The sequence below is a fragment of the Gobio gobio genome, assembly GCF_949357685.1.
Source record: "Gobio gobio genome assembly, chromosome: 7".
NCBI classification, from domain to species: Eukaryota; Metazoa; Chordata; class Actinopteri; order Cypriniformes; family Gobionidae; genus Gobio; species Gobio gobio.
The window spans coordinates 28,729,432-28,743,343 of record NC_137103.1 but is presented as its reverse complement, the minus strand read 5'-3'; the positions used below and the strand labels follow the sequence as shown (position 1 = coordinate 28,743,343).

At 41.1% G+C, this 13,912-nt stretch overlaps 1 protein-coding gene across 1 annotated transcript in view; it reads right to left on the bottom strand.

The window, feature by feature from the left end:
* thsd7ba (thrombospondin, type I, domain containing 7Ba) overlaps window positions 1–13,912 on the bottom strand; it is a gene marked incomplete at its 5' end in the record, with an annotated part of 214,769 nt that overhangs the window by 61,977 nt on the left and 138,880 nt on the right. The window contains one exon of the mRNA XM_079822385.1: window positions 13,709–13,900. Coding sequence (XP_079678511.1) covers window positions 13,709–13,900 — 192 coding nt within the window. The remainder of the gene's footprint in view (window positions 1–13,708; window positions 13,901–13,912) is intronic.

Below are 13,912 nucleotides of genomic sequence, written 5' to 3'. Positions count from 1 at the left end.
CAGAATGTTTAGCAATTAATTGAAGGGCATTTATTATTTATTTTTGTTCTCGGGGGGTCCCTTAATTATTGGCATGCCGATATGAGAACTGCATCAACCAAAAGCAGTTCCATTCTCTCTCCTACATTCTTTATTTTTATATGTACAAACATAGACCCGGAGCACTCTCCTGTTCAGTGGACCGTATACATCTAATTTATCTAATGAGGAGAGAAATGAATAGATTTCACATCATAAAGGCTTCTGTTTAAGTGGCTATTAGTTCCTATTTGCACACTTCACTTCCTGGAACATTCCAAATTAGTCATGTCCATTAGACATGATGAATATTATTAGGTTATATAAATAAAAGGATCTGTTCATGAGGAGAGATGCTCCTTTCAGACATGCTGTCACTGACACTACAGACCTGCATTCAACAGGGTCCTCAAACCTGTCAAGCAAAACCACATCAGGCTGTCAAACTTGTGGGCTGCACTGGACAATTATGCATGGTCAGGCTAAAGAGCTGTGGAAAATTCTGCTTTGATGTAATGGATTCAGAGGGTTTTTGTGTTTTGTTGTTTGATTGAAGGGTTCTGCTTTGTTGCATCAATGAGATCGGCGTGGTTTTGCTGACAGCTAAAGCTTTAAAGATAATGCTGATGAAAGATCATCATCAAACATGATGCAATACTTCAGACAATCTCTGGTCCAGTCAAAAGCCAAATGAGACTGTCTCAGAGAATATTTGATGAGACCGCTTTGCTTTTGTATTTCAAATCAGCTGCACAGAGGGTCAACCAAGAAAACCAGGAGTACTTGTTGCTTGAATTGACCATATTATGGGCATATACTGGATGTACAATTCAATTATTTTTCATATATATTTAAGAATACTGATTCTGTTTCAGTCCTCCTGATCGCCAGAGGCGGTGCTTAAGCACTAGTGGATTACCGCAGCGGCAGCTCGATAGATCGTGATACTATACCAGAGAAAGTCACATGGTGACATAGGTTGAGCCCCGAGTATAATAGACACACTAGCTCAGCATTCAGTCTCCTTTGCTTTCTCGCTTGACCAAGGTTGTTCTTCAATCGATTTCCACGCTGTCAAGTGCAGCTTACTAGAGCAGCGAATTATCATCCTTGCAAGCTGTGACAGGATGTTCTTAAAGGGGCCATAAAATGCTATTTTCAAAGATCATTATTTTGTGTATTGGGTGTAATAGAATATGTTAACATGCTGTGATGTTCAAAAAATAATTTTTTCGCATACTGTACATTATTGTAGCTCCTCGATGCCCCGTCTTTCTAAATCGTGTCAATTTCTACAAAACTCCTCCTTCCAAGATGCTTAGTGTGCTCTGATTGGCCAGGTGACCCAGTGCATTGTGATTGGCTGAACACCTCAAGTGTGTGGCGTACATATAACGTCCCTTACCATAAACACAAGCTTCAGATTCAATGTCATCAGTTTTACCATATCAGTTCGAATCAGATTCTGAAAAGCATATAACCAAGCCGATCGATCGGAACACGTCTGTATTTGCAGTATACAAGACGCGGTTCAGCTGAACGTGACAAAAGGTGCCAGCATGAAAGCTCAATAGGCATAGCATGAAAGCGTGCTGCTTCAGCTCTGCTTGAAGCAATGTGAAACAAAACACAGTGCATCTATATCTATCATCTTTTCACCACAAGTTATAAGCAGAGAACTGAGGATACTATGTTTGTAATCAGCATTCGATCAGTCAATAGCAAACACTTTAACAAATAATAAAACATACTTACAGGATCTGATTCAGAAGCACCAGATTGCCCTATGAAAAGTTGGAATTACCCCATTTAAAAAACAAAAAAACAAAAAGCCATTGTGCACAGCTCGCCTTGTACTCTCCCAGGTTCAGAAAACTGTCCTTTGTAAAATACGCTGGACACACACAAACATTTGGGTTGTACTGTTTTGGAAAAGTGTTGTAAATAAATCTTAACCTCTGATTCCTAATTGCGTCCACTTTTGGGATGCCAAATAAAGTGCTGCTTTTGTTCTCGCATGGAAACACACGGCATCTCACGACATGGCGTGACGACACTACTACGACAACTGAAGCCACGCCTTATTGCTTTGTGTATGCATTTGGGCTGCATTATGCAAATATTTCCATCTAGTGAGATAGGTCGATGAAGGAGAATTCAATCAAGGCATTTTAGCTAGGCCTGGATCTGCTTTCTCTTTTAGATATAATAAATCTTTTTTGTGTGAGACTTTGAGCTTTGTAACTTTGCATATCTAATGGCTCGTTTCCACCGAACGGTGTGGTGCGGCGCGATGCGGTACAGTACCATTTCGGGACCATAAATCCTGATCCGGCTTGCGTTTCCACTGCCAACAGTACGCTTATGATAGGCGTGGTGTAGCGATCATCGAAGAAGAAAGCAATACAGTAAACAACAATGGACGACATACAGCAGATCTTGTTCTTGTTTCTCAGCATGTGGCTGTTGTCACTAGAAGAAGCAACACTTTGTTTGAGCCAAGGCTGCAGGCTGCAAGGAAAAACAGCTGAAAAAGCATGCGCAAGTGATGATTCTCTGTCAACCAATCACAGCCTCAGTGTTTACACAGACCCGGTGCTGCTGAGGACACTAGAGGTTTTCGGCCTCATCAGCGGCAGTTGTCATGGGTGCAGCTACCCCCCCACACTTCCATTAAAAGTTACACCCACAAAGCTTGTAGTGATTGGGCCGGTTGTCGATTGTTTTTTGAGACTACACCTGCAATACTGGAGAGAGATGGAAGTAGATCCTTGGGTTTGGACTACAGTGAGCAAGGGGCATGCTTCTGTTTTGCCACCGGCCCCCAAAGTTTCAAGGAATGTCCCTACAGTAATAGGGGATCCAGTTAATTCAGAGGCTCTTTCTCAGGAAATGTGTTCTCTGCTACAGAAGGGAGCTATAGAAAGGGTGCACCCCCACGTTCAAAGGAATGTTTTTTATTTAACTTACTTCCTCGTTCTATTAAAAGACAGTAGTTTTTGTCCAGTTCGAGATTTGAGACATCAAAACATGTTCCTGACAACTCTCCCCTTCCAGATGTTACATGCAGCCAACATTCTTTGGTCTGTAAGGAAGGAAGATTCGTTTACAAGCATCAATTTTGAAAGATGCTTCTTTTCATGTTCAGATTGTTCCTCATTAGAAAGTTTCTTTGATTCAGTTATAAGAACCAGGCCTATTAATTCAAGGTCCTGCAGTTCGGCCTGTCTCTGGCCCCTCGTGTCTTTACATGGTGCATGACTGCAGTTCTATATCCGCTGAGGGTCCAGAGGTATGCAAATGCTGCCTTATTTAGAGGACTGGCTGCTGTGTACCCCCCACAAGACAACAAACTGTCCATGACACCAGACTGTTTTTGGAGCATATGCTAAGTCTTGCAATAAACGAGGCAAAGAGTTGTCTGAGTCCAGTGCAAACAATTACGTACAATGGAATGACCCTGGACTCCCATGCAATGTCTGCCACCCTATCACATGCCTGAGTGGACAGTATTCTACAGCTCCTTGCTTGTTTCTGGCTGAAACATTGACACAGTGGAATCGCTTGGAGTTTCTGATGTCAGGTGTTCCCCAAAGGGTCATTCCTTCTTGTCAAGAGGTGGTCATGAACGATGCTTCCCTCCTCTGATGGGGGAGCAATGTGGAATCACAGGGGTGTTTGTAGCCGTTGGTATCCAGCTCGGTCCAGGGACCACATCAATTTCCTGGAATTGCGTGTGGTTTTCCTAGCCCTGCAGTATTTCTTGTTAGTTCTGGCAGGCATGTCCTCATTCTGTCCTACAACACCTCGTTTTTCACCTGAACCATCAAGGTGGCACAAAGTTGCTCAAGTCCCTGCATCTCACGCACAAGATACTTGGTCTCTTCCTGGACTAGCATTGTTGATGACAGTTCACCTTCCGGGGTCAAGCAATAAGGTATTGGATGCACTTTCTTAAAGGGATCTTCTGCACCCAGGGGAATGGGGGCTTCACCCGGATGTGGTGAATAGGATATGGCAGCAGTTCGGAGCAGCAGAAGTGGATCTTTTTGCAACGGAAGTGATCACTCACTGTTGCTTGCGGTTTGGAAGAACAGAGACATCCAGGATGTTGGGGCAGGATGCTCTATCTCAGGAATCTTTTGGATTTGGGCAAAGCAGCTTCCACATTGAAGGTATATGTTACATGTATATTTGATATGCTACCAAATCCATCTTTTCTACCTAAAGTTCTGCTTCCTCAGTTTATAAATCAGTCAATCAATTTGGCGCTTTTCAGTCAGCATCACAGTCAGATCAGGCAAGGGATCACCTTTTGTGTCCTGTGTGAGCCCTGAGGCGCTATGTGGCTGCTACCATTCGCCTTAGGCTCACGTATCAGCTTTTTGTTTGTTATGTTGGTGCCCAGAAAGGGGCTGCAGTATCAAAGCAGATATTTTTGAATTGGATTGTGGAGGTTATCACTATGGCATACAAGAAAGCCCAAAATCCTCTGCCAGAAGGTATCTCTTGTAATTCCACTAGGGCTATGTCTACATCTTGGGTTGCTTTCAGAGGGTGTCTCTATGGCGGATATCTGTGCAACTCTACTTGGGCTTCTCCATGTACTTTTGCCCGCTTCAAACAAGCTCAATGTTGCTACCCCTCATACTGTCAGTTCCGCAGTTTTTCAGGAGAAACCTTGTGAGTGGCATTCCTCATGACTATGTTGTTAGGAGTTATCCACTAATGCTAAAGCCCAGTCTCTAACGGTCTGGAGGAATGAAACCGAACGCTAGTCACATAGGTAACTGTGGATCTGTGAATTCCGTCAGATTTATTTGTCACTCAGAATGCACGAGAAAGGCATACCGAGACTGAATGCTGAGCTAGTCTGTCTATTATACTCTAGACTCAGCCTATGTCACTACGTGACTTTTTTTATATATTATCTCAACCTATCGAGTTGGTGCTGCGATAATCCTCTAGTGCTTAAGCAGCGCCGCTGGCAGCCATCCGGAATTCACAGAAGCACAGTTATCTGTGTAACTAGCATTCAAGTATTCCAGATTTGAAAAATAATGAATAAATATCACAAGCAAGAGTTTATGATTTGCTTTTATGCAAAAGTTCAACAAATAAGAAGTTAATGGATTTTCTGAGAAGTGTTTATTTCGTTGGCACATAATTTGTCAATTTTCATAGATTATTTTTTTAATGTAAACGTAAACGGTTGGGAGACTATCGGATGTGCATCAGTGTACTGGATCCGGGCATTTTACCGTAAAGTGACAGCAGTCTAATAAACCTTCTGCTGTCTGTCATTAATGTTAATCAAACAAAAAAGAAAAAGACAAAATCACTCAATATTCTTGACTAAAACTAAATCAAAATTTTCTGTCAAAATTAACACTGCTTTTGAGAGCTCCAGGGCTTACAGATAAAACTCCAAATTTTTGTATTTCCGCCCAACAGAGAGTCGGATCGGCAGAGAGAAGACAAAAATCAAAAGCTCATTATGGATGTTGACGTTTTTGGCAACAGGGAACGTGCCACAGCCCTTTTCTCTAGTCATGTAACACAGATTTCAAATTTTCTACTGCATAGACAGCCAAGTTTTATTAAAAGCCCATCTTGCCAGCTGCAAATACCCCTTTAAATAATGAGCCTAATTACATTTATATTTTAGACACAACATTGCCAACAAAAATACTTCCAAGTGAAGCCAATGTAGAATAGTCTCTGAGCAACACAAAATGAATGAATTCCTGAATAAATCAAGTGTTGATGAATTAATAGGTTGAATAGTCACTTGTTTTGTTTCTAAATAAATTAGTGTGGTTTAAACAAATCTGTTGAGTTAATGATTATTTGACTCCCTCATAAGGACTATATTCCATGTCTCACAGCAGGCCTCTACATACAGTATACAGGGAGGGAGAGAGAGAGAGAAATGGGCACTCTCATAGAGGTAGAGAGTAACTCTCCCTCACTGGTGTCCAGAAGCTTCCTGATGAGTGTTTGCCAGCCTCCATCTGTTTTGGGTGTTCAGAGGCGGTCAGTGATAGAAAACAGCTCTAACTGTGAAATCTCTGTCAGTACACTGTAGCCTCACTGACAATCTGCTCTCTGCTTTCACTGTGTGTGTGAGAGTGTGTGCATATGTATATAAAACACACACTTTCCACAGCAACGATTCATTATTGATGACACCTGCAGAAACCAACACCTGCTGGATATAGTGCATTCAATTAAGCAAGAAGCGCAATCATCCTTAGCTTGCAGTTTTCAGTCTTCATTTCTGTCGTTTGTTTGATGTTCTTGGATTCCTAGTTGGAAATCTGACATTTTAGTATGATCGTCTTTGATGTGGGATTTCCTAAGAGTAATAGGTGAAGAAAGCCTTTAAAGGTTTATCTGACAAAGTGAACATGTCACACCGTGAGATGTGAAGGATCTTAATGAGAGCCAATCATGATTTTTATGGGAACAAACTAACTAACCCCCCCCCCCCCCCCCCCAAAAAAGAAAATCTGCCTGTAGAGCAGTTCACAGCAGGTCTCTGATCTCTGATGATAGACAGGCCTGTCAAAACACTTTGGGTATGTGCAGTAAAACAAAAGGAAAGAAGAAGATGGTTAATGAAATAATGAACATGAATTCTCCTCAATGTTACCTACTGGAGGACTGAACACTTAAAGTTCACTTCAAATGACTTCTTTTTCCGAAACCATTTTCCCAGCTCTAGCTGATTATGCTCAGCTAATGCCTAATTCAGACTGCCCGATTTTAGCCCCGATTTTGACTTGCCGACAAGTTTTTGTGAAATTGCTGACAAATGCCCGAAATCATAGGCAAATCGGTGCTCGTGTACGTGAGTGACAATCATGCAGTGTGAATTATCAAAGAAGCGATCAGAGAGACCTGCCGATGAGTCGCTGACGGCCGGGAGATATTTGGCATGCTAAATATCTGGACCTGTCAGCGATTCAAACTCCTGCTGTGTGAAATGTGTTCTGACTAAAAAATACATTGGCGATGACCTACAGCCAATGAGAGAGCAAGATACAGGACCGCGGGAGGTACAGGGAGGAGTTATAGACCATAATATCAGTATTTTAATAGATATATTTACAATTATGTCAAACAGAAACAAAGCACAAACATTTGCATGACAGTAGTACATTGTAAAACTATTTATGTACCTCCAACTCTCTTTGCAGAACACTATCATTGCTCCCTGTGTCTCCCCAACCATTTCCTCCACCATAATCTTTTTTTCTTTTTATCCTTTTTGCTGCAAATCAGCTCACAGACAATTTGGATAGTAAGTTTCTGAACTCCAGTCTATATTTTTAATAACAATTCCAGTCTCGCACGGGAACTCCGGTCTGATGAACGTGTGATCTCGCGTTGTTTCCTTCTCACTTCTCGTGTGTGCTTTGTTGTGAAACGTAGTTCGCGGACGGGACAGAGCTGTTGGCGATTTTTCCTCTTGTACAGTAATGCAGTGTGAAACCCCCTGTCGCCGATCCATCGTGCAGTGTGAACACAGCAGTGACTGAATGCTACCCAAGATAGTCATGCAGTGTGAAAAGAACAGTGATCCAACGAGTTTGAAAATCGTGCAGTCTGAACTAGGCTTAAGGAATATACAAAAGCTTACTAAATACTAAAATGTTTATGGGCGATATGACCGTGATACAAGTAAATCAAGTTACTTTTTCAGCAGGTACAGTATATTAGGCTGCTGTCACTTTAAGAACTAATGCACAGATCCAATATATTGCTACATATTCACCCCCCCCCTCCAAACTGTTTATGTTTACTTAACATAGGACATAATCAACTGTGTTTACATTCATTTTCTTTAGGGATTCACTGATCCAAAAATCAGTATTGGTCTCGGCTCTGATACTGCAATTGTTGCCGGACTGTGCATTTTTCAACAACTCAGGGTTGTTACTGTTAAAGGTGAAGTGTGTGGTATTTATGAGGATCTATTGACAGAAATGCAATATAATATACATAACTATGTTTTCAGTGGTGTATAAAGACCTTACATAATGAACCGTTATGTTTTTATTACCTTAGAACACAGGTTTTCAAACCCTGGGTTCGTGACCCACCCGAGACTTAAAAAAATGGGTCGCCAGGAAGATTTAAGGAAAATGGATAGTCTATAAAATCATAGTCTATAAAATCATAATTCATAAAATCATAGTCTATAGGCCTATATAAAAGGATTAAATACGTGAAATATATTTGACTTAAATAATTAACAAATTAACAAAAAGAAAGAAAAAACTGTGCGACAGTGTAATGCAGAGTTTAGTTAATTTTTGTGAGTCGCGCCGCTCCTCAAACAAGTTCACGGAAAGGAAACCCAGACGACAGAAAGCACATCTTGATTTCTATTTTTTACAATTGCACAATGTAAGTAAACGCTGTGCAGTTTTGAACGATGTCCTACTCTTATTGTCTGTATGATGACCAAAAACAGTATTTTAGGTTTCCTCTGTTCGATCACACTGGCGCCTCACGCGCATTCACAACATATCCCAGCATTGCAAACTTGACATCGCAGCCTGTTCATTAGCAACATAAAATAGTCAACCTAACATATAAAAAGTTACACAGCTCAGTTTAAATAGTCAGTAGCACAATTCCTGCCATTCAGCGTGAGCACTGCTCCGCTGTGGTGTTTCCAAGCACATTTTTGCACATGTGAAGAGGATGATTTTTTCTGTCTATATTGGGACGCGGGTGAAGTATAATACATAATGGTTTAGCATCCAAATACATCACGAATATGGAAACATTTGGATTCGAATGAGATAGTTAAGCTACGTGAGCCTAACGCTGGTTACTTTCAGTTTCTCATTAAATTATTTCATTTTGGCTTGTTTATAGTTAGCCTACTTATATTTTTTTCATACTTGTTCTGTTCTGAATACCGTTAAAATGAAAGGATTTGTTGTGGAGTGAGGGGAACTAAAATAGCCTATAGCTGTGTTTGTAGTGTTTATAATGTTTGTAGTACATTATAACATTTCGCTTTATTTACCAGTATTTTTTCTGAATGCAATAAAATGCGACTTGCCCGTTTTTTGTTATCTCTCAAAAACATACACTCACCTAAAGGATTATTAGGAACACCTGTTCAATTTCTCATTAATGCAATTATCTAATCAACCAATCATATGGCAGTTGCTTCAATGCATTTAGGGGTGTGGTCCTGGTCAAGACAATCTCCTGAACTCCAAACTGAATGTCAGAATGGGAAAGAAAGGTGATTTAAGCAATTTTGAGCGTGGCATGGTTGTTGGTGCCAGACGGGCCGGTCTGAGTATTTATTCTGCTCAGTTACTGGGATTTTCACGCACAACCATTTCCAGGGTTTACAAAGAATGGTGTGAAAAGGGAAAAACATCCTGTATGCGGCAATCCTGTGGGCGAAAATGCCTTGTTGATGCTAGAGGTCAGAGGAGAATGGGCCGACTGATTCAAGCTGACAGAAGAGCAACTTTGACTGAAATAACCACTCGTAACAAGCGAGGTATGCAAAGCATTTGTGAAGCCACAACACGCACAACATTGAGGCGGATGGGCTACAACAGCAGAAGACCCCAACGGGTACCACTCATCTCCACTACAAATAGGAAAAAGAGGCTACAATTTGCACGAGCTCACCAAAATTGGACAGTTGAAGACTGGAAAAATGTTGCCTGGTCTGATGAGTCTCGATTTCTGTTGAGACATTCAGATGGTAAAGTCAGAATTTGGCGTAAACAGAATGAGAACATGGATCCATCATGCCTTGTTACCACTGTGCAGGCTGGTGGTGGTGGTGTAATGGTGTGGGGGATGTTTTCTTGGCACACGTTAGACCCCTTAGTGCCAATTGGGCATCGTTTAAATGCCACGGCCTACCTGAGCATTGTTTCTGACCATGTCCATCCCTTTATGACCACCATGTACCCATCCTCTGATGGCTACTTCCAGCAGGATAATGCACCATGTCACAAAGCAAATAATTTCAAATTGGTTTCTTGAAAATGACAATGAGTTCACTGTACTAAAATGGCCCCCACAGTCACCAGATCTCAACCCAATAGAGCATCTTTGGGATGTGGTGGAACGGGAGCTTCGTGCCCTGGATGTGCATCCCACAAATCTCCATCAACTGCAAGATGCTATCCTATCAATATGGGCCAACATTTCTAAAGAATGCTTTCAGCACCTTGTTGAATCAATGCCACGTAGAATTAAGGCAGTTCTGAAGGCGAAAGGGGGTCAAACACAGTATTAGTATGGTGTTCCTAGTAATTCTTTAGGTGAGTGTAAATATATAGTATATTTTTAAGCATGCAGCAAATGATTAATTGGTTAAAATTATTGTTGGTTAACGGTTAACCAGTTAATTAGCGTCCCATATATAGCTAGATCAAATTAGTGCAGAATCAACTTTGCATTGAAAACGCGCCAAGGAAATCAAAAGCGGTTGTGTGGAAAAGTGCTGAGCTGAATTTTTGTGCCATCTAGTGGTTTAATAATACAGTCAAATCGCCCATTGTATATAAGTATTCTTATGCTTGTCTTGACTTGTTTGAATGTAAATGGTTGAAGGGCTATATATGAGTCGCCACAATAATAATAATAAAAAAAACATTTTTAAAAGAGGGTCGCTCTTAAAAAAGTTTGAAAACCACTGCCTTAAATTGAGCCATTTCACGGGTCTCCTTACAGCGAAATCGCCATTTTGCGCCGTCATGTTTCTACAGTAGCCCTAAACGGACAAACTTCTCTACAGAGCGCTAGTCACACTCTGCTCTCTCCAACGAAGACATTTTTGTCCTGCGTGTCGTCCACCGTAGCTTCTCTATAGCCCCGTTTCCACCGAAATTACCCAGAACAATTTGTACCAGGAACTTTTTTCCCCAGACCTGGGACTGTCTGCGTTTCCACTGCGGTCTAAAGTACAGAGAAGATTAGGCGAATTAGTCCGGTGATGTAGGACTGCGCGCAGCGCGACTGCTCCTCCCAGTCACCGACGGACAGTAATAATTTTTGTGCGACACTGTCTGCAACAATAACAAGTATAGAGGAGATTCAAGCAGCGCTGCTTTTGCTGGTTATGTATTGGTTTACTAAAGAGGTCATTAACAAATCGGCGGAAAAGAGACGAGCACTGATACTAAAGCGTATTCTGAAAGCTCGTAAAGCTTGATTTATAATTATTTTTAATTATCTGTTATTATCAGCTATTACGGACATTGACCGTGAGATGGCTGAGACGAACGCGTGCCATCAGACAGAAAGAGCAAGGCTGATATTTGCTGAACGCAGAACGATCCTCTCAAAAGACTTTTTAAAATGCTGGTTGAAATAAAATGCTGTGTGAGCTCAACCAATCAGCATGTTCAGCGCCCAAGTCCCAACCCCGAAAGTTCCCGGACTTTGAAAAAGTACGACCTCGGGAGCAGGGCCGTTCGGAGGGGGAAATATTTACCCGGAACTTCATTTAGACCCTGGTTCCTGCGGTCGAAACACACCGAGTACCACCCCAAAGTTCCTAGTTCCTGGGGAAAGTTCCTGCTGTGGAAACGCGGCTTATGTGCTTCGAAAGGGATAAGTAAGCGGTGGATGACTGCAATTCACAACCTCACCACTAGATGCCACTAACATTTACACACTGCACCTTTAAGCTCGACAAAAGGTAAAGAAGCTTTATAAAGCACCATAATATATTTGATGTATATAAATCTAATAAACTGTTAAGGCATTTTATATTAGAAAGGGTAGTTTGTAATTAGTTTGTTTTAAAAAGCAGCTTGCTAAAGGGTAGAATGGTTATTGCACAAACCTGAAACCCTTTGGTTACAAGCCTCATAGCATTTTCTCATTAGTGTAATTAGCGCATAACATTTGGGGGTGGCATAATACACAACACCTCCACTAATATTGGCACCCTTGGTTAATATGAGCAAAGGCGGCTGTGAAAATAAATCTGCATTGTTTATCCTTTCACAAAATTCTAACCTTTCATTGAAGAAAAACAATTTAAAGTGTGTGTGTGTGTGTGTGTGTGTGGGGGGGGGGGGGGTGTACTCACAATATGAAACAAATGTTTTTCTCGAATACATGTTGGCCACAATTAATGCCACCCCTAGAAAGTCTTATGAGTAAAATATCCCTGAAGTATATTCCCATTCATAATTACTTTTTTTTGTTTTGTTTTTTGCACACCAGGGTGATTTAGAAGCATGAAATTGTCCAGCCACGACTTCCTGAAAAAAACTAAAAAAAAATAGTTCTGATGTGAAGCAAAATATTGTTGAGTTTCACAAAATAGAAACGGGCTGTAAGAAAATAGCTAAAGCATTAAAGGGATAGTTCACCCAAAAATGAAAATTATCCCATAATTTACTCACCCTCAAGTCATTCTAGGTGTATCTGACATTCTTCTTTCAGACGAATAAAATCAGAGTTTTTATATTGATATTACAAAAGTCCAAGCTAATTGTCGAGCGTACCTGGTTGCGTTAGTCTTTTGATCGGCAGGGGAACTTTCAACAATTTTTCCATAAATTGAACAGGGAAGGCGGTCGGCCGAAACTTTACTTGATAAAATTTTAAATATGGATATTTTTCTTACACAAACGAAACGATTCGCTGCAGAAGGCCTTTATTAACACCCCAGAGCCGCGTGGAGCACGTTATTTGATGGGCAGATGCACTTTTTTATAGACTTCAAAAACAGAGCAACTATGAATCCAATTCTAATGCTTGGATTAGCCAGGACTTTTGTAATATAACTCAGGTTTTATTTATCTGAAAGAAGAATGTCATATACACCTAGGATGACTTGAAGGTTATTAAATTATGGGCTAATTTTCATTTTTGGGTGAACTATCCCTTTAAAAAAAACATTTTCACCATCAGGGCAATAATTAAGAAGTTCCAATCAAATAAAGATGTTACAAATCTGCCTGGAAGAGGACATGTGTCTAAAAAGTACTCCATGCCCATGGTTAAATATACTGCTGGATCTTTTTTTTTGTTGGAGGTTCTTGACATCTTGTTCAGATACATGGTATAAACAGATAAAAAAATCAAAACCTGGTGGCCCCTGCTAGTAATCTTATAATGGGCCGTGGCTGGATCTTCCATCACGACAATGGTCCAAACCAAACATGAAAATCAACACAAAAATGTGTCACTGAGCACAAAATGAAGCTTCTGCCATGGTTGTCCCAATCCCCTGACCTGAACCCTGTAGAAAATGAGTGGGGTGAACTGAAGAGAAGAAGCGCCAACAAGGATCTGGGAATCTGAAGGATCTGGAGAGATTCTGTATGGAGGAATGGTCTCTGATTTCTTGTTAGGTGCTTTTTCAAACTGATCAGGCATTATAGAAGACGACTCAGAGCTGTTATCTTGGGAAAAGGGCATTGCAATAATTGGGTAGCAATAATTGTGGCCATTTATTTCATAATGGGATTTTCCCCCGCTTTCATCTGTTTTACTTCAATGAAAGGTTTTAGAATGTTTGGAATGAAAGAACAAAAGGATAAACAATGCAGATTTATTTTCACAGCCACTTTTGCTCATATTTACCAAGAGGGCCAATATTAGTGGAGGGCACTGTAAATGCTGGATATTCACAACTTTGTGAATCGCCCTGAGATGTTGTCTGAATGTATCTCACCTGTTAGGGTGCGTTTGCGGGTAAGCTGGCTCCCACATCCAGAGCATTCAGAGAATTTAGACCAGGAACTGAAGGTGCAGTCATCCCTGCATGGCACCCAGCAGCTCCTGAAGCGTGACGGCATTGGCCCGGCCCACCGGAGACACTCTGACACGGCTGCCATCTCATCATACTCATCCACACAGCTCACTCCTGAGAGGGCAC